Source organism: Drosophila persimilis, unplaced genomic scaffold (genome assembly GCF_003286085.1).
Source record: "Drosophila persimilis strain 14011-0111.01,24,50 unplaced genomic scaffold, DperRS2 tig00000002-arrow-pilon, whole genome shotgun sequence".
Lineage (NCBI taxonomy): Eukaryota > Metazoa > Arthropoda > Insecta > Diptera > Drosophilidae > Drosophila > Drosophila persimilis.
In genome coordinates, this window is record NW_020825289.1 from 358,948 (window position 1) to 378,973 (window position 20,026).

Below are 20,026 nucleotides of genomic sequence, written 5' to 3' on the forward strand. Positions count from 1 at the left end.
ATAAGCCACTGCTTCGACCCTTCCTTCTGTCTAGTCGGTCGTTCCTATTCGAGGCAGTCGGTCCTGTAGTACTGTTTGTCGCCCAAAACGCCTAACACCTAAATCTAAGTCCACTGCCACGGCCTCGAACAAACACAAACAATATCGAACAATAAACGTCGAATTGTAACCTTAAAAATGGTTGTTAAAAAGCCATTATTTTCTTGTACATTTTGGAGTCAGAGTTGCCGAAAAGCTCGGCAGCTTCCAAAATTTTGGTGACCCCGAAGTGACCGCCGAGGACTTGTCGTGTGTTAGTAGTGTTCCAAGTAGTTCGTTAAATCAAATTCGAAGGTTTAACGTAACATTTGTCGAAAAGTGGCGAACCAAAGATCGTTGTGGCCGACCGTGGCAGTTCTAGCGACTTCTAGCGTTTTCGCTTCTCTTTCGCCATCTGTTTCGTTGCTGCGCAGCGCACTGTCAAGACCGGCTGCATAGAGTTCTAAGCGTGGTCCGTTAGTTTTCTTCGCCTCCTCTTTCGTCGTTTTGCTTCAGCCAGCTCTCGAGACCGGCTGCACATACATATCTTTCTCTCCAATTCGAACTTGAAACAGTGCAAAACATCTCGGTGGTTCTTTTTCGGTCGTCGTTTCGTTGCTTTGCCGGCGCATACATTTTGGACATACACAAATAAAAAGTGACGAAAAAGTGATCGCAAAAACATTTTGAGCTCGTCTGAACTCTCTTGTTGCATCATTTTTATTCAACTTTGTTTCAACTTTATTTGACTCATACAAGTAAATAATATGTTTTCGAGTTATTTGGAATAATATGATGAACACTTCGTAATTATGAGTTGTTATAAACCACAAGGCTAACACCGAAATGTGTAATTGCCACTCGGCGGATCAATATAAAACTCAACTTAATGTACCCAAACTCCCGGTCTCGAGCACTCGCTCGTCGTCCGCCGGGCCCGTCGTGTCTGGTGTCCGATGCAGGCTGGCATCCGGCGGTCTCGGCGGCCGCGCTCCCACGGTCAGCAAATCTGCCTACTCAGCGATCTTGCAAAAATCGCTCCGCCCAGTGGCCAATTTGGTTAAAATTTGTTAACTTACAATCCGCTTCAACAATATATAGCCAAAACCATGGGAAAAAGGAAAAATAATCCTGTGTGGATCGTTGGCTATGGGCAATGACAGCGATACAGTGACAGTTGGCGATGCTCCAACTAGTGAAAGGGTTAATAAGAACGCAGCCACCACCCGATTCCCTGCATCTCGGATTTCCTTCATGAGGCTGAAGGCTAGAGCCATTTTCGACAGGCTAGAGTCCATACGCACGGAGATGGATCGTGAAAAGCTGCACCAAATGGATGAGTATTATTTGCGAGGATTGTTGGAATCATTGACAGAGCTGAAATCAAATTTAATTGTGGCACACACCAGTTTAGAGGAAGTGGATTTTGAATCTATGTCCAGTGAAATAACAGGAAAATTGGACTTTTCCATCCTATCATTGAGGACAATTCTACAGCGTGAGTTGGGCAATCGTTTGCAGCCCACGCATTCTTCCACGTTTTAAATGAACCCAAGTGAATCCCAATCTATTATGTACATGGCCAATCGATCGCGCTTGCCACAGCAGTTACCCAAGTTCAGCGGAGCCTATACAGAGTGGACAAGCTTCTAGTCCATGTTCACAGCTGTGATTGATAGTGAAGCTGAGCTGACTTCTATCGAGAAGTTACAGCATTTGCGGACATGTTTGAGTGGAGTGGCGTTGGACATCTCCGTTCGTTGGAGATGTGCAAGGCTAACTACAATACCGCATTAGATATTCTCAAAAATCGATTTGCTAATAAACGTCTCATTCTACAGGCACACACTAGAGAAATATTTGGGCTGGCGCGTGGGGACTCATCTGTTGTTTCGCTGCGGGCGTTTACGGACGCCGCCACCTCACATATTCGCGCGTTGGATGCGCTGGCAACTAAGGAGGAAATGGCTGATTGCATCATCGTCCACGCACTCTGGAAGAATTTGGACAGGCAGACTCAAGTTAAATGGGAAGCAGCGTCGTCGAATCACGATCTTCCATCCTGGGAGAAATTATTTGCGTTTCTGGAACAAAGATGTCGTACCCTTGAAGGTATTCACCACTCCATGCAAGGGCAGGATGGTCAGGTTGGCAAGTCAGGGAAAACTGTGAGTACGCATCATCGAAAATCGTTGGTTGCATCGTGCGCTCCTGTTTCCTGTGTGCTTTGTGAGGGCACGAACCATTTGATTACCAATTGTCGACGGTTCGAAACTTTATCGCCGAATGATCGTCACAAGGAAGCAAAGAGGATCTTGTTATGCATCAATTGCCTATGAAAGGGTCATAAATTGAAAAATTGTAAATTAGGTTCCTGCCGTACTTGCCAATCGAAGCACCACACTCTGCTGCATTTTCTTGGTCCAACAGAGCCCTTCCATACTGTTTCTTCATTTGAGCCGCAGCCAAATCATGTCGCCATAATTGCATTGTCGCCGTCCTCTCCGCAAGCTCATACATCCCAGCGTCCGTCTGACCCTGTTCTATTAGCCACCGTCGTCGTTCTCGTCAAAAACAGCGCTGGAACTTTAATGCCATGTCGCACATTGTTGGACTCATGCTCACAATTGCATTTCGTAACTACTCGTCTAGCTAATCAGCTTCAACTGCGAAAAACCAAGCTGCTTACTGCAGTCTCTGGCATAGGAGATGCTATCTTCTCAACTGAAGCTATCTCGGTGGATCTCGTTCTGAAATCGCGGCTTTCAGATTTCACCACTAGCATCACTGCCGTCGTTGCCCAGAAGATTACGGACAGTCAACAGCGTCTCAATTAGCACTGCTAATTGGCCTATACCTTTGAATATCCAGCCTGCTGACCCTTCGTTCCACAAGCCGCAGCGGATTGATCTGCTCATCGGAGCCGGACTTTTCTTTGAGTTGCTGTGTGTGGAAAACATTCAGCTGGCGCCTGGATTACCTTTGCTGCAGAAGACACATCTCGGATGGATTCTATATGGTGGCGGGCACTCGGCCCCCAACTCCTCGTCGTTTATCGCAACCCAATCTACGGATGACACCAATCACAGCATTCGGCTCGATGACTTGGTTCGTCAATTTTGGGAAGTAGAGCACATCTTTGAGCCAATCGCTAGGGCTACAAAGGAGGAACTTCACTGCGAGGAACACTTCGTCAACCATCACACTCGCTTACCCTCAGGGGAATACTCTGTTCGCTTGCCTATAAAGCGAAGTTTAGAGTCCTTTAGAAGCGGCGCTTGGAAAACTCAGAGCGCAAGTTCGTGCGTAATCCAGCTCTTCATGAAAAATATTCGGCATTCATGAAGGAGTACCTGTCCCTCGATCATATGTCTCTGGGGCCCAAGGAAGATAGGCACAAGTGCAAATATTTCTTGCCACATCATTGCGTCATCAAAGGGGACAGCTCCACAACAAAGCTGAGGGTTGTATTCGACGGCTCTGCAGCTACCACATCTGGTCTTTCGTTAAATGATCTGCTTATGTCTGGTCCCACCATTCAAGCTAAGCTATTTCACACACTCATCTGTTTTCGTACGTTTTCCATTGCTCTTACAGGTGAATATTGTCGAGGGACTCTCTTGACGACGACATACAGACCTTCAAATTAAACACAGTTACCTATGGAACTAAGCCTGCATAATTTTTAGCTATTCGAGCTATGCATCAGCTAGCCATGGATGAGTCGTCTTCGTACCCTTTGGGGTCGGAAACCATTCTACAGGACTTCTACGTAGACGACATGATATCTGGAGGCAATTCGGTCGAGGAAGTGCTAGATATTATGTCCACTATTACGTCCAACCACGGATCTTCTTGCTCGAGGGAACTTTAAATCGCATAAATGGTGTTCCAACTCCCCTGATGTGCTTCTTAAAGTCCCAGAGGCCGAAAGGGAAAGTTTTCTGAAGCTGTATGATGACATTGATGTAACCAAAACGCTTGGGCTCATTTGGGAGCCCCATAAGGACAACTTTTTGTTTACATTTGCTCCTCAAATCGGTGTTGGCAAGCACACTAAGCGTTCGGTGTTGTCAACCATTGCACGGTGCTATGATCCCATGGGTTTGATCGGACCTACATTGACAAGAGCAAAAATAATCATACAGCGTATGTGGAGGGACAAGCTGCATTGGGATGAAAGTCTTCCTCAGCCTTTGGAATCGGCCTGGACTGAGTGTTGAAAGGATTTCGCTACTGTGGGTCACGCTACATTTCCTCGCTACGTACTTCAACCTAAGACCCGATTTGAATTGCAATGCTCCTGAGATGCCATCCTCCAGGCCTATGTATGCTCGTTCGTTTACGGATACCGCCGCTGAGGTTAACTTGATTTGTTCGAAGGTTAGGGTTGCCCCACTGAAAACACTCACGGTGCCTAAGCTTGAACTATGCGTAGCGTTCGTATTGGCCAATTTGCTTCGCGAAATCAGGAAAATGGATACCTTCGACTGCCCAATCATTTGTTGGTCGGATTCAACTGTGGTCCTGTCTTGGTTACGTGAGGAACCATCCAAATTCAACGTTTTTGTCTCTAACAAAATCTCGGTCATAAAACAACCTGCCAGGGGCATGGATTGGCGTTATGTGCCAACTGAAATGAACCCAGCTGACATTCTGTCAAAGGAAGCCGCGCCTCAAGAGCTCTTGCATTCTTATCTGTGGATAAATGGACCTGCCTTCTTGCAAGGAAAAAAAGGTTGCTGGCCTGAACGGTGCTCGCCAGAAGTCAATCTTCCAGAAATTCGACATAGGGTATTGCTTTCGTCTGAGCGTGTCGACATCTCGCTTTCGTTTAAGCACATAGACTCATTTGGAGTCATGATGCGCATTTTTGGTTACGTTCAGAAGTTCATCAGTAGGACAAAGTCACCGGATCTCTCATCTGAGGACCTTCGCAAAGGATCGCACTTGCTATGTCGCATCGTTCAACGGGGCCACCTGTATCCTGAGTACCTTGCTCTGCGGAAAGGCTTCCAGCAGAATAATTTTTCCCAAGGATCATCCATTGACGTTCACCATCATTACGCACTTTCATTGAAATCATCACCAGGCTGGTCCGCAGTCTCTACTTGGAGCGATTCGCTTACAGTTTTGACCCATTGGCGGCATGAAAACTGTGGCTCGCGCCTTGCGAAAATGCGTCATCTGCTGCCGGTCCAGACCTCGTCTTGTGGAACACATCATGGCTGACCTACCGAAGGATCGAGTACAGGATTCGAATGCATTCAGCGTCACTGGAATTGACTACTGCGGTCAATTCTACTATAAGCCAGATGGGCGCAGTCGAGCACCGATGAAATCTTACATCTGCGTGTTCATCTGTTTTGCAACAAAGGCAGTCTGGTTGGAATTGGTTAAGGACCTCAAACGCTTCGTAGCCACGCGCGGTATTCCCCCAATGCCACCAATTTTGTGGGCGCAAGGAACGAGCTGGAGGACCTTCGGCGGCTATTTATAAGCGAGAAGCATCGTGCTGAAGTTCATAATCATTGCATCAACAACGGCTTTAACTGGAGATTCATACCGCCTCGCTCGCCGCATTTCGCCGGCTTGTGGGAGGCAGCGGTGAAGACGGCTAAGCAGCATTTCTCTTCCGCCTTGGGATCGTCACTTTTTGGATTCGACGAGCTGCGAACATTTGTCTGCCAAATCCAGGCTGTAATGAATTCTCGTCCTCTTATCTCGATTTCAGAAAACCTTGAAGATCTTGGCGTCCTTTTTAATTTTTAGTTTTTTAATTGGTCGTCGGCTTATGGAGTTCCCTGAGCCAGACGGTACGGGTCTCAACTTCAATCGCTGGCAGCGACTTGATCGCTGTCAACAAGCTGTGCGTCCTTCCAGTTGAGTATGTTCGGAGCAGAAGCCGTTAATAGCTCTTAAGTCACGTCTCTCTTAAGTTTTCTGTTATCGCGCTCAGCCTATGTACGCTGTCAGCGTATACACGCACACACCTATGTAAAGTTATTACTTGTCATAAGCCACTGCTTCGACCCTTCTTTCTCTCTAGTCGGTCGTTCCCATTCGAGGCAGTCGGTCTGGAGTACTCGTTGTCGCCCAAAAAGTCTAACACCTACAGCGAAATCCACGGCCACAGCCTCGAACAAAAAACACACAAACAATATCAAACAAAAAACGTCGAATTGTAACCTTAAAAATGGTTGTTAAAAAGCAATTATTTTCTTGTACATTTTGGAGTCAGAGTTGCCGAAAAAGCTTGGCAGCTTCCAACACCAACAATTCTGAGTAAAGCTACTCTGGTCATCCGTACCCATACGGTTTACCGAGGTCGAACGGCATTTTCAGTCCCTTGTTAAATGAATGTTCTTTACTTCATGATCTTCGACTAGTAAAGCCGGTGTTTTTTTACCGGGTCGAGACGGGGTTCCAGGTTGTGTACTCATTTACTGAGCCGAGACATTGTGTGGATCCTTACTTAAACTATTCACCCTGTCCATTGATTCTTCCTGCTTTCCCCCGATCAGGAAGGAATCGTTTATAATTCCTCTCCATAAAAAGGTAGCAAGTCTGACGCAAAAAACTATAGAGGTATAGCAAAGTTAACCTTAACCTTAACCTAACCTAACCCTACTTAAACTATTCACCCTGTCCATTGATTCTTCCTGCTTTCCCCCGATCAGGAAGGAATCGTTTATAATTCCTCTCCATAAAAAGGTAGCAAGTCTGACGCAAAAAACTATAGAGGTATAGCAAAGTTATATCTCCAACTCATCATGGATTTATAAGGCGGCGATCAATCACCACGAATCTGTAGAGTTTACCTCTTTCATTATTAAAGGCTTTCAAGGTAACTTACAGACTTACAGGATGTCCTTTACACCGACTTTAGTAAAGCATTTGACTCTGTAAACCATTCCCTTTAGCAAATAAACTTGACCTTTTAGGTTTTCCACCCCACATCTTGAGATGGATTTCTAGCTACCTTTGTTTCAGGTGTCAAAAAGTCCTCTTCAAAAACTCCCTCTCTTTACCAGTAGAGCTTTCTTCGGGAGTACTACAGGGCAGCCATCTAGGCCCCTTACTCTTCACACTCTTTATTAATGACTTGCCTTCAGTATTAACATACTCTCGAGTACTTATGTATGCGGATGATGTTAAATTCTGTGTCCAGTATAAGGACATTTCATTTCATTCTCGCTTGCAATCCGATCTCAATAACTTTCAGTCATGGTGCAAACTTGATACACCTTAATGCCTCGAAATGCAAAGTTATGACATTTCATCGTTCTAGCCCTTGTTGGTGGATGATCTTGGTGTTATATTAGACGTCAAGTTACAGTTTTCCGAACACATTTCTACTATGGTAAATAAGGCCATGGGCGTGCTTGGGTTTATAAAGAGGTGGTCAAAGGAATTTGACGACTGTACCTCGCTAGTTCGTCCGATCTTAAAATACGGCTCCTGTGTATGGTGCCCTTAGCACAAAGTACACCAGGACCGTGTAGAATCAGTACAGAACAACTTTTTAGTCGTTGCTCTGCGGGGCCTTAACTGGGTTGCGGATGTGAGACTCCTATTTTACTTAAGTGGACTACTAATAGTAAACCTGCCATCCTTCGTTAACCGTAGAAAAAGTGGTGTGATTTTTATGCACAACTTGATCAATGGTGACGTAGAAAGCTCTGATCTGTTGAGCGATTCCTATCAGATTCACTACCGTTGTCTATTCCACTTTGTAGTTAGAATTATACCTTGCATGAACCGTTTAGGGTCTTGTGCTCGGATTATAATTCCCTCTACCATATTATTTCCACCATGATTCCCTTCCTCTTATTAAATTACTAATACTCAAATACCTTGCTCGTAATTAGCAATTTTAGTGGTATTTGTATTTTGAATGCATGATTAGTTGTAGTAATATTTTAGTACTTAGTGGTTAGTAATGTTTAGTTCTAATTTTCCTCGCATATTAGTCTAACAGCTATCGGTTCGGTTAACGCGTCGCGCTTCATGCGGCAGTGCCATTCGGTCGGTTGGGCTGGAGGCGGTCAAAGCATTGTGCATAACTAGTTGGGACAGCAGAGTGGACACGGTAAAGGCGAATATCAGCCGAAAGAAGTCCGATCTAAAAGATACCTATGTCCAACATGAAACTAGATTCATCGCTGAGGAACTTGTGCTGTATTTGTATCCACCTAAAGGGATAATGGCTTTGAATCTGATCTGAAAAATGTCAAAAAGCTTGCTGAAAACTTGGAATTGGCTCATCATTTGACTGTCACAATTAAACCAGAATTTTAAGAATCTACAATTTAGGCTGCGATTGCTTTACTTTGTTAATCCCAAAAGAAAAATAAACTAAATGATTAAAATTAATATCGCCCCGTCTCATGTACGTACATATATGCATTAGGGTGTCCCTTATTTTTATACCACCAAAATTTCTGCATGCATACTATTGATCGCCAGCAAATTATTTTTAACATACGTACAACTTATATGATTCAGCGTAGCTTAGAGTAATTTTAGTAACCAAAACATATTATTTTTATGTATATGTATAACTAACAAAAAACACGAGAAATTAACAAAAATCTTTCATTTTGCTTGCGAAAAATAAGAGCACCGTATTAGATATGTTGTTAAATCTTACTTCAAACAAATCCACCGGAACTTCATTTTTTAATAAATATTTTTGAACACTTGCTACAGCATCTTTGGAGTATTCCTAAAATATAAAATGCATTAATTGCATTAATAAACCGTTTTTTACCAAGATTACTTACATAAGTGTGTGAGAGCATTTCCTCCATTATAAAATTATCATAGATTTCCCTTGCCAGCTTTTTACGTTCTTCATAACATTCTGTTTTTTCAAAACTCTTTATCTGAAAAATATAAATATAGAAAATGTATATATATATACATTATATATATATATATATATAATATATATATATATATATATATTGGGCGTGCAAAAAGTTTGAAACGAACTTGAGTCAGTGTGATATCGTAGAAGTATGGACAAAAAAAATAGTTAACCAACTTTTTCTACAGTTCAGTTGCGAGGAATGCCGCGCTGTTGAGGACGACATACTTTCGTTCAGAAGCCAGACGCGGAGTAATTTCAATAAGTTGATCGTGGGCTTTAAGCAGCAATATGATAGGGTCTTGGCCATGGACACTCAGTTCAGCAGTCTACAGCTACTGGCTAGGCCTCCGAGGCGCAGGCTGGCGACTTCGCGGCACTGTTGTATGCGCCTCCCAGCTGCCGGCAGTTCCGACCAATCCGTTAGTGCAGCAGCTAATATCATTTGCAACTCCATGAGCAGAACAGCTGCTCATTCTTCTCTCTCTTTCGCTTAATAAAGTTTTGTCAAATTTCACTGTTCTAATGCAAAAAATTATAGAGGTATATAAAGTTATCCGCTATTCCCAAAATTTTGGATACAATTTTAACTCCGCACATGCGCTATCTTAATTGGAGTTCACCTGCTAAGCTAAGGAGCTTTTTCCCTAGATGTTGAAAATTAATTAAATGAAACGTCGAGCAGTTTTAAGCCGATGGCTACGAAGATCAGTTTAAGACTGATTAAACGCGGGCGGGCCGAATTGCAAGCGGGTGAACTAACAAAAGATAGTGCTATAGCAGCTCGGGGCTGGAGTTACGCTGAGCATGAGTGATAGAGAGCAAAGAACAGCTTAGATGCTGCAGCTTCAGTAACGAAACGAACATGGATAGCGAGACGAATGAACGGCCGCCTTTATTGCGGTAACAATGATTTTTTTTTTTTTACATCATAAACGAATTTATTAAGCAATCTAAACTGTATAAATATAAACAAAGTTAAGTACCCATAGGAAAAATAAAATAAATAAACATCGTTCGAGTCGAAGGCCAAAGCAGGCTGTGCCCGGTAAAATAGATATTAGGCTTAACATTATGATAAGTGTAATCTGTTAAAATACAACATAAAATAAATAAAACTAAAAACAAAAAAGTTTAACGCCTTTAATTATTTAATGAGCTGAACTAGAGACTGGGAGTGCACTCCACATTCAAGAAGGCTCACACATTCGGTCATAGTGTCTGGACATATCCCAGCATTTAACAATGTAGACAATCCATCAATAATTGTACGTATTATATTTGACTTAACCGTTTCTAAATGTTTAACTGTAGTAATATTTGATATATCAGTAAATGGTAAGACATCTTTTAAGCCGTGATTTTTTCTGATAATTAAAATTTCAAACTGGATTTTCCAAAAATATTATAAGGTACTGCAAGCTGCGTCTAATTATTGTTGTATATAATAATTGTTTTGATCGCTGCGAATTTTTCGTGTCTAGATCCGGTTGGAATTTGAATTGTATTTAATTTTTGTGTTTGTAGGGAAAAATTGATTTGTATGTTGGGCAGTTCAGAAAGCAAACTATAAAATAGTATAGATTTACTTAAGGCATCACTGAATATAATTTATGATATTTTGCTGCTCCCCCCGTTAGAAGCCTGACTTTCAACAGCATCTTTAAGGGGTATCTTAAATCTTTAGATCTTTAAGATCTGGTCTGATGAGCTTGTGAGGTAGCTCAAAGGGGGCCTAGCTGAGGCCACCGGACGGGTCGCGGGTTGCGGATAGCGAACGGCCTACCTCGGTAGGTCAGCTGCGAATAAGCGGGCATCCCTCACGGGAGAGTACCGAAATAAGCAGTCCCGGACAGCCAGCGGGTGTTCGGAAAGTAGCAACACCGACGATGCGCTTGTGGTGCCGCCTCAATAAGTAGCTCACACACTCCCATCCATACACAATACATACCCACATCCCAACCCCCACATCCACCTCACACCGGGCCGGACTAAGTGTGTTACTCGACCCGTGCCGAGAGTCAGCCTGGCTGGGGGCCTGGTATAAAAAATAGCCCAGTCTCTAACGGAGGGCTCAGGGACTTGGCAGCCCCCTGTTCTAATGATGCCTTACCCGGGCAACGTGGATCTCTGCCCGGGCTGACCTTTCCCTTTCTCTGCATCTCGTGGGAACAAGATGTATAACAACAAAAACAAAAAAACCAACAAAAAAACAAATGAGTGCGGCGCTCCCCAAATGCCAACTGGGAGCAATCCCAAGCTCGGAAAGGCAGCGGCCCAAAGGCCTGGCCCAACCGGCTCTATAGTAGGGAATACCTACAAGGTGGAAGGTGCCTGTGCGAACCCGAGGGGGTCCCATCCCGAATCCGGTGTGGGTGGCAAGGTAACTCCCGAAGCTGACACCTTGGAAGGAAAGCTAAGCAATATTGCGGCTGCCCGACCTTCTGGTAAAGCGGAGGGGGTTGACTTGCCGTCGACAAGCGCCCAAGCCAGACGATACTCATATGCCGAAAAGAGGAGTGCAGGGCACATACTCCGTCGGCAACACGCCAGCAGTGAAGCCAGCCCATCAGCCGAATGGCTGAAGAAGGTGGAATGGGCTTCGGCCGTACTTCCGGAGTTCACCTTAGAACAGAAAAAGGTGGCTCCCCAAGCCAAGAGGCAGCGCTCGCAGGAGACACCGGGACCGGTAGCAAAGCGCTCCAGAGTGCTGCCAAATGTCTCCTTTGCGCAGATTGCCAAGGAGAGGACGCTAATTGGTGTCCTCGACAAAGGCAGCGCAGAGGGGAGAATCCCAAGGAGTCAGTGGAAGTGGGTGGAAGCGGCATTGGCCGACCGCTGCTTCGAACTCCTCGACAAAGACCCTGGACCTCCGCCAGTCTGCAAGGGCATGGGGTGGTTCCAGGGCAATGTTAAGATAATTGCCTGCGAAGACGAGCGCTCTGTGAAGCTTTACAAAGCGGCGGTAGCGCAGGTCGGCGAGGTTTATGCTGGGGCGAAACTCGTCGCAGTCGACTGGAGCGAGGTGCCCAGCAGACCGAGGGCCAGAATTTGGGTGCCGGCTACCTTTAAGGAGCCAGAACGCATCCTCAAGATGTTGCAGAGATGCAACCCAGGACTACCAACCTCCGATTGGAAGGTAGCCAAAGTTGAGACGACACAAGGGCCGACTAACCAGGCAGTTCTCGTTCTCAATAAAGAGTCGCTGGCCCCGATAGAGGCAGCAAAAGGAGAGCTAAACTTCGGCTTCAGCTCGGTCACCATCAAGGTGTACAAATCGGACGCGGCGGCCGCGGCGCTTCCTGTCGTCAACCCAGACGTGCAGGATGTCGTTGCGGAGATCGAAGCGCCTGACGACGAGCTGGAGCCAGACCAGGAAGGCTTCTCCTCAGAGACAGAACTGATGCTCGACTTCGAGTCAATGTGCCGAGAGAGAGTCTCAGATGACTCGGACGCGGACATCACGATGGTGGAGAATCTTGAAGATGGTCCTAAGGATCCTTCAAATAAATCTCCACCACTGTAAAGCAGCATCGGCTGCTCTCATACTCCGCCTAGACGCAAGCGGAGCTGACGTAGTCCTGATCCAGGAGCCTTGGGTGGTAGGAGGCAAGGTCTGTGGATTGGGGACGAGGGAATACAAGATCATTGTATCCCAAAATGAAGGTAAAATCCGTACCTGCATACTTGCTAGAAAGCACCTAAATATCTTTCTGCTCCACAATTATAGCGATGGAGATAACACGGCGGCAAGCCTAGAACTAAGAACTAACCTACTTATAGGTTGCGATGCCAACGCCCACCACACCCAATGGGGGAGTACGGACACGAATGTAAGGGGTGAGTCACTGTTCAGCTTCATCCTGAACTCAAATTTATTCATATGCAATCGGGGTAATGACCCCACATTTATAATTAAAAATCGGCAGGAGGTCATTGACCTCACGCTAGTGTCAAGCAAACTGCTGGACACAATCAAGAGCTGGAGAGTCCTAGGAGACCACTCCTTCTCGGACCACAGGTATATCGAGACGATATTATCCTTCGATATTCCCAAACCAACCGACTATATCAACCCTAGAAAAGCCAACTGGGAAAAATATAGCACAACGCTGGAGGAGCTACTCCCTCCTAACGCCCCTAATTGCCCGAACACTGAAGACAACCTAAACCGTCTTGTGTACAGGTTTACGGATGCGTGCAACAAAGCCTTCAAGGCAGCATGTCCTTCTACCAGACCAAGGGGAAAAAAGAAACCCCCCTGGTGGTCTAAGCAACTAGACACCCTTCGTAGAACTTGCAGGACTCTATTCAATAGAGCCACAAGAACTAAGGAGGATACTCACTGGGCAGACTATAAATCCACTATACAAAAAGGAAACGAGGAAGGCTAAAAGAGCCTCCTGGCAAAAATGTTGCTCCGAAATCGAGGAAACCTCGGAGGCCGCAAGACTCCGGAAAGTTCTCTCAAAAACCACCCCCTCGGTAGGGTACCTCAAAAAGAATGATGGCACGTGGACCAACTCTAGTGAGGAGTCCCTGCACATCTTGCTCGACACGCACTTCCCCGGATGCACATCCACCGAGCCGTCACACCTCCCAAGAGAGGGATCGGTAGAAGCGATGGACCATATCCTTACAAAACGGAACATAAGTTGGGCAGTAAACAGCTTCAACCCGTTCAAATCGCCAGGCCCGGACCAGGTAATCCCGGCCCAGCTTCAGAGGGCCGGGGAGACGGCCATCAACTGGCTACATAGTATCTTCAGGAAGATACTGGCGGTATGTACAATACCGCAAGCGTGGCTTAAGGCTAGGATAGTTTTCGTCCCTAAAGCAGGCAAAGCCTCACACTCAACCCCAAAAGACTTTAGACCAATCAGTTTATCGTCTTTCCTACTCAAAACCTTTGAGAGACTTATCGGGTTACAATTACGGACTACCATAAGTCCCCAGCTGTACTCAAGTGCGCAGCATGCCTACCGGAAAGGAAAATCCACGGAAACGGCACTTCACGAAGTGATCTCGAGTGTAGAAAAATCCCTGCATCTCAAAGAATACTCACTAATAGCTTTTCTCGATATCGAGGGAGCCTTCAACAACGTCACACCGGGCGCCATTACAGAAGCCCTGACTGACCTGGGGGTGGACCGTCACTTGGTGATGCTCATTGATCAATTGCTCATACGCAGGACGGTGACATCATCGATGGGATCGTCCACCCAGTCAAGGTATGTCAACAGAGGAACCCCGCAAGGGGGAGTTCTGTCTCCTCTTCTATGGAACATTGCAGTCAATAAGATTCTTTGCGACCTGGAAGAGGGGGGCTGTAAAGTAGTGGCATACGCGGATGACGTTGCAATTATCTTTGCGGGGAAATACCCCCAAACACTATGCGACCTAATGACTGCAAAGCTTGCTCGATTGTCCCAATGGACAGAATCGCGCGGATTGGGACTAAATCCCTCGAAAACGGAACTCGTGTTATTCACAAAAAAATACAAGGTCCCGCCCCTCAACCCCCCAACACTAAACGGATACAGGCTCTCCTTCAGCGATAGTGCCAGTTACTTAGGGTTGGTAATTGACAAAAAGCTTAGCTGGAACCTGAATGTCAAGGATAGAGTGAGGAAGGCAACGACAGCACTCTATACTTGCAAAAAAGCTATCGGCCTAAAGTGGGGCATGAACCCAAGCATAGTCCGATGGATATATCTGGCAATAGTCAGACCTATAATACTCTACGGAGTTACTGTCTGGTGGCCTGCCCTAGCGAAAAGGACAATAACCAATCAGCTGGGCAAGGTTCAGCGAACAGCCGCCCTCTGCATCAGTGGAGCTCTTCGAACTACACTAAATGATGCGCTAAACGCCATGTTATGCCTTCAGAGCCTTGACTTTGCAGGAAAGGAGCGGGCAGAAATGGCAGCAATACGTCTTAGGGACTCTGAACAATGGGTACCCCAGAACATAGGTCACTCATCTATACTAAACAAAAACAACAAGGTCCCAGCAAGAACGGACTATCAAGTTCCAATGGAGCACACGGAGACTCCATTCAACATAATCATCCCTCATAGAGACGATTGGCTCGAGGGACCCCCCGGCCCAGACGGGACCATAAGCATCTTCACGGATGGCTCAAAACTGGACGGCAGGGTTGGAGGAGGAATCTACTCTGAACAACTTAACATAAGGCAATCTTTCAGGCTTCCGGATCACTGTAGCGTCTTCCAAGCGGAAGTTACAGCAATCAGGGAGGCTCTGTACTGCCTTCATACGGTTACCACCACGGCAACCAATCTAAACATCTACAGCGACAGCCAAGCTGCGATCAGATCACTTAACGCGATCTCCTCGAACTCGGCTACTGTGGCGAAGTGCCGCAGATCTCTTCACGAGATGGCTCAGCAATTTGCTATCAGCCTTATATGGGTCCCGGGTCACCGGGATATCGAGGGCAACTGCATAGCGGACGAGCTGGCCAGATCTGGCACTACAACCCCCCTTCTCCAAGATAAGGAGGATATTTGTATGCCTATGGCCACCTGCAAGCTCATCATAAAAGAGCAGTACACGCGACTGATAGACAACAAGTGGCAAACAGGGCTACGTTGTCGCACAGCTCGGCAAACATGGCCGACCATAGATAAGAAGCGCACCTCAGAGCTCTGCAAACTAGGCAGGGAAAGGTGCAGCGCAGTCATACGTTCCCTCACAGGACACTGGCTAGTAGGCACCCACGCAAACAGGCTGGGTGCCCCATACAATGATTTCTGCCGCAGCTGCAGAGACGAGGACGAGGAGGAAACAGTGGAACACCTGTTCTGTTCCTGTCCAGCTCTCAGCAGAAGGAGGCTGCATCACTTGGGCTCTGCCTTTCTGAACGACATCTCGGAGATGTCCACGCTATGTCCCAGAAAGATCGTCAACTTTATAAGGGCATCTGGATGGGACAACTGTTGACATGAAGTCTCATCTGCAGGGAGGGAATGATCCCAAGCGGTATCACAACGGGCCGAAACCGGCCTATGTGTGCTGGGCTCCGAGCGAGCTTGGCGGCCGTCTCTACCTAACCTAACCTAACCTTAAGGGGTAGCAGACAGATCTTGTTGATGGGTCGACGACCCTCGCTAGTGGCCACTTCATGGGAGGCAGATTGTCATCCCTGGCAAGAAAAAATTCTGCGACTGCCAAAATATGTCTCAAAGTGCACTACTTTGAGCGCTGCTGCAACGATGTGATGTACTCATCAGAACAGTTGCTGCTTCGTAACGTCATGCTTAGCGAACAAAGCAGGACGGCCACCATTCAAGTAATACGCTGGAAACTAGAGTTATTGAATAATTAACTGCCGTGAATGAAATGCCAGTCTGTAGTCTCAGCCAAGTACAAATCTAGCAGCGCCTTTGTCGTCGCTAAGGTAAAAACGTTTTAACCCAACCAGCTCATTCCTAGAGCCGGCAAAATTTGTTGCCTTGTCTGACCAAATATGTAGCGGATCTCGAATGGTGCATATGAAGCGCTTTCGACCAATAAGGAAAGCAACTGTAGATAAATCATTGATCAGCTCCAGATGAACAGCCTTGGTTGCGAAACAAATGAAGACGCAGACATACCAGTTGATTAGTAGCAAGTGAGCTAGATGAGGAGACTACTCCCCTGGCTCGCAGTGACTTCATGTCCTCCCATAGCTGAGTACGCTGCAGACTGAAATTTCAGAAACAGGAAACCACGAAGCTCTTGATGGAAATATTCTCCCAAGAGATTTAGCTGGCAGCCGAACAAAATAAACGTAATCGACGGAAATGTTCAACAAAGTGCGCTACGCAATCTACATTTTCTTTAGCAGAGTTTAACATTTCCGTTTAAACGGAAAAAGCCTCCAGAAACGACCCATCCCAAGCGATTTTTCTGGATTAAAGACAATCAATTAAATCAAATCATCGATTGCTTAAATTCATCACAGTCGCGATATCGGCGTAATGTTGAAAAATTACAGCAGACGGTGAGCATGCGCGTTAAAATGCTTCAGGATCAATCCGCCGAAACTTTTTCTAAACAATAGTTAGATATTAGCGATGGGAAAGTTCCTACGCACTGGATACTGGATGCATAAAATACAGACGGACTTCTGCACAATCATCGACTCGCAAAATTTAAAAATACAACAGTTGTTGCCTGGGGACTCAATCTTTTTCACAAATCTATCGATTCAGTTTGCGATACCAACGAAACTGTGAATTATGCAATTGAGTTTTCAAATGGATTGGATTTGCCAGGCTTGCCATCACACCATTTACAATTGAAGGTTGGATCATTCTGCTTCTTAACTTAAACCCACCACAGCTGTGTAATGAAGCCATCATTTTGAATAGAAAGTTTCAAAGCGAAAATGTGTTGCTGCCACGAATCCCTATGATTAATACAGATGTGTCAATTAAAATCAAACGCAATCAATTCCCAATTCGATTGACATTCGCTATGACGATCAATAAGTCAGATGGCCATAGATTGTCTGTATGTGGCTTAGATTTGGAAACACCATGCTTTTCTATATGTGACGCCATTCATCCAGTTTGTTTGTGTTGGCTAAAGGCAACTCTATTGCGCAGAGAGATTAATCTTCATTTTTAAGTAGTCTTATAAGTAAGTAAGTCCCCGCATACTTATAGTAGATAGTTATTTTTATTGAACTGAAAAATGGTTTCCTAGAAAAATTCTACATGGCAAATCAACGTTTGACGGGTCACCTAGTTATTTCATAATATTCTATAGCATGGTTCTATCTTCATGGCTATAATTATATGTACAAATTGTGATACCTGTTCATAGAACTTCAGTTGTTGTATTGGTTCATCCGAGTCGTTTTCACAAAAATCTTTAAAGAGCAGGTAACCTACAACACAAATATTAATATCGGGCATTAAAATATATAAGAACTACTTACCTAAAACTTCATTAAAAATTTTATGAAAGTTCAGTTGGTTTTCTTTTTCCAAATATTTGTACATAACGCTTCTGACACTGAAACGAAAAAAATGTGCTCATGTATTAATTTATATAATTTGAGATCACCATTATCTAAAGTTTTAAATCTTATTTCCGTTTCTCACTATACATATGTATTTAATAGTGGACTTGATTTTGACAATATATGATTAAAATTAAAAGCATAATTTGCAAGCGGCACACAGGGCCTTAAGCGAAATTATGAGTCGAAAGCCCTTTGACTAAATTATACGCATCTAATAGAGAATTTGCCAAAGAATTGGGAATCTAATCTAATCTAATGATACACATTTAGTCTCTTGTATTATTTTTAGTAATTTTTAGAGATAAAAACAGTTATCGTGCATCGACAGTAAGAGATAAAACTTTATTTTTCAAACTATATAAATTTTGGCAAATTTTCAACTTTGACTTTGGCCTAAAAAAGCTGCAATATCTTGAAATATCATCAATATAACCGGCACTCCAAGAGTAGAGGGTATATTCCATTTGTGGGGAAAGTGGACGTGTGTAACGCCCAGAATTTTGTGAATTAAGCCATCCGGCCAAACGCGGTCGAAAACCTGGGCGACATCTAGGAAGACAGCGAAGCTATACTCGCGTCTTTCAAATGCATTTTGTATCTCAGAAGTAATCCGTCTGATAGCAATAAGTGCAAGTGAAAGCCACATATTATAGTGAGTGTGAGTGAGACTGCATATGTTGATGTTGATTAACCCTTAACAGGTCCGTGGGGCTTAAAATTTTACCTTTTTGACCAATTCTTCCCAACCACCTATTTTGAGGAAAGCTACTCTGGTCATCCGTACCCATACGGTTTACCGAGGTCGAACGGCATTATCAGTCCCTTGTTAAATGAATGCTCTTTACATCATGATCTTCGACTAGTTAAGCCGGTGTTTTCACCGGGTCCAGACGGGGTTCCAGGTTGTGTACTCAGGTGCTGCGCCGAGACACTTTCAAGATAACTTACAGATGGATGTTATTTACACCGACATTAGTAAAGCATTCGACTCTGTAAGCCATTCCCTTTTAGCACATAAACTTGACCTTTTAGGTTTTCCGCCCAACCTCCTCAGATGGATTTCTAGCTATCTTTGCTCCAGGTCTCAAAGATCCTCTTCAAAAACTCCCTCTCTTCACCAGTAAAGGTTTCTTCGGGAGTAACACAGGGCAGCCATCTAGGCCCCTTAATCTTCACACTCTTTATTAATGACCTGCCTTCGGTATTAACATACTCTCGAGTACTTATGTATGCGGATGATGTTAAGCTGTGTGTCCAGTATAAGGACATTTAATTTCATTCTTGCTTGCAGTCCGGTCTTAATAACTTTCAGACATGGTGTTGTGCAAACTTGTTACACCTTAATGCCTCGAAATGCAAAGTTATGACATTTCATCGTTCTAGCCGTTTTTTGGCTCCCTATACCTTATTTGGTGGTTCTCTTGACAGAATTACCCTGGTGGATGATCTGGGTGTTATGTTAGACCCCAAGTTAAAGTTTTCTGAACACATTTCTACCATGGTAAATAAGGCCTGTGTTTCTTGTGATTTTAAAGAGGTGGTCAAAGTAATTTGACGACCCCTATATAACAAAGACTCTCTATACCTCGCTTGTTCGTCCGATCTTAGAATACGGCTTCTGTGTATGGTGCCCTCAGTAAAAAGTACTTCACGACCGTATAGAATCAGTACAGAACAACTTTTTGCTCTTTGCTCTGCGGGGCTCTTACTCTAGTCGACTGCTATTAGTAAACCTCCCATCCATAGTTAACCGTAGAAAAATGCTTGGTGTTATTTTTATGCACAACTTGATCAAGGGTGGCGTAGATAGCCCTGATATGGTGAACCGCATAAACTTCAGTATTCCTAATAGACTTACTAGAAATTTTATACCGTTGTTCCTTCCAGTTTGTAGATCGAATTATTCCTTGCATGAAGCGTTTAGGGTCTTATGCTCGGATTATAATTCCCTCTACCATATCATATCATATCCACCACTAATTCTCTTCCTCTTATTAAATTACTAATCCTTACACACCTTTCTAGTAATTAGTAATTGTAGTGGTATTTGTATTTTGAATGCATGCTTAGTTCTCCTAGCAATGTTTAGTTCTAATTTT

The 20,026-nt window shown here is 44.6% G+C and overlaps 1 protein-coding gene across 1 annotated transcript in view; it reads right to left on the reverse strand.

Annotated features, from left to right (window-relative positions):
- The window catches only part of LOC6602044 (G protein-coupled receptor kinase 1), a 272,725-nt gene that overhangs the window by 244,932 nt on the left and 7,767 nt on the right, over nucleotides 1–20,026 (reverse strand). The window contains exons 2-5 of the mRNA XM_026985719.1: nucleotides 17,841–17,917; nucleotides 17,716–17,789; nucleotides 8,805–8,906; nucleotides 8,672–8,746 (exon numbers count right to left, since the gene is read on the reverse strand). Coding sequence (XP_026841520.1) covers nucleotides 8,672–8,746; nucleotides 8,805–8,906; nucleotides 17,716–17,789; nucleotides 17,841–17,917 — 328 coding nt within the window. The remainder of the gene's footprint in view (nucleotides 1–8,671; nucleotides 8,747–8,804; nucleotides 8,907–17,715; nucleotides 17,790–17,840; nucleotides 17,918–20,026) is intronic.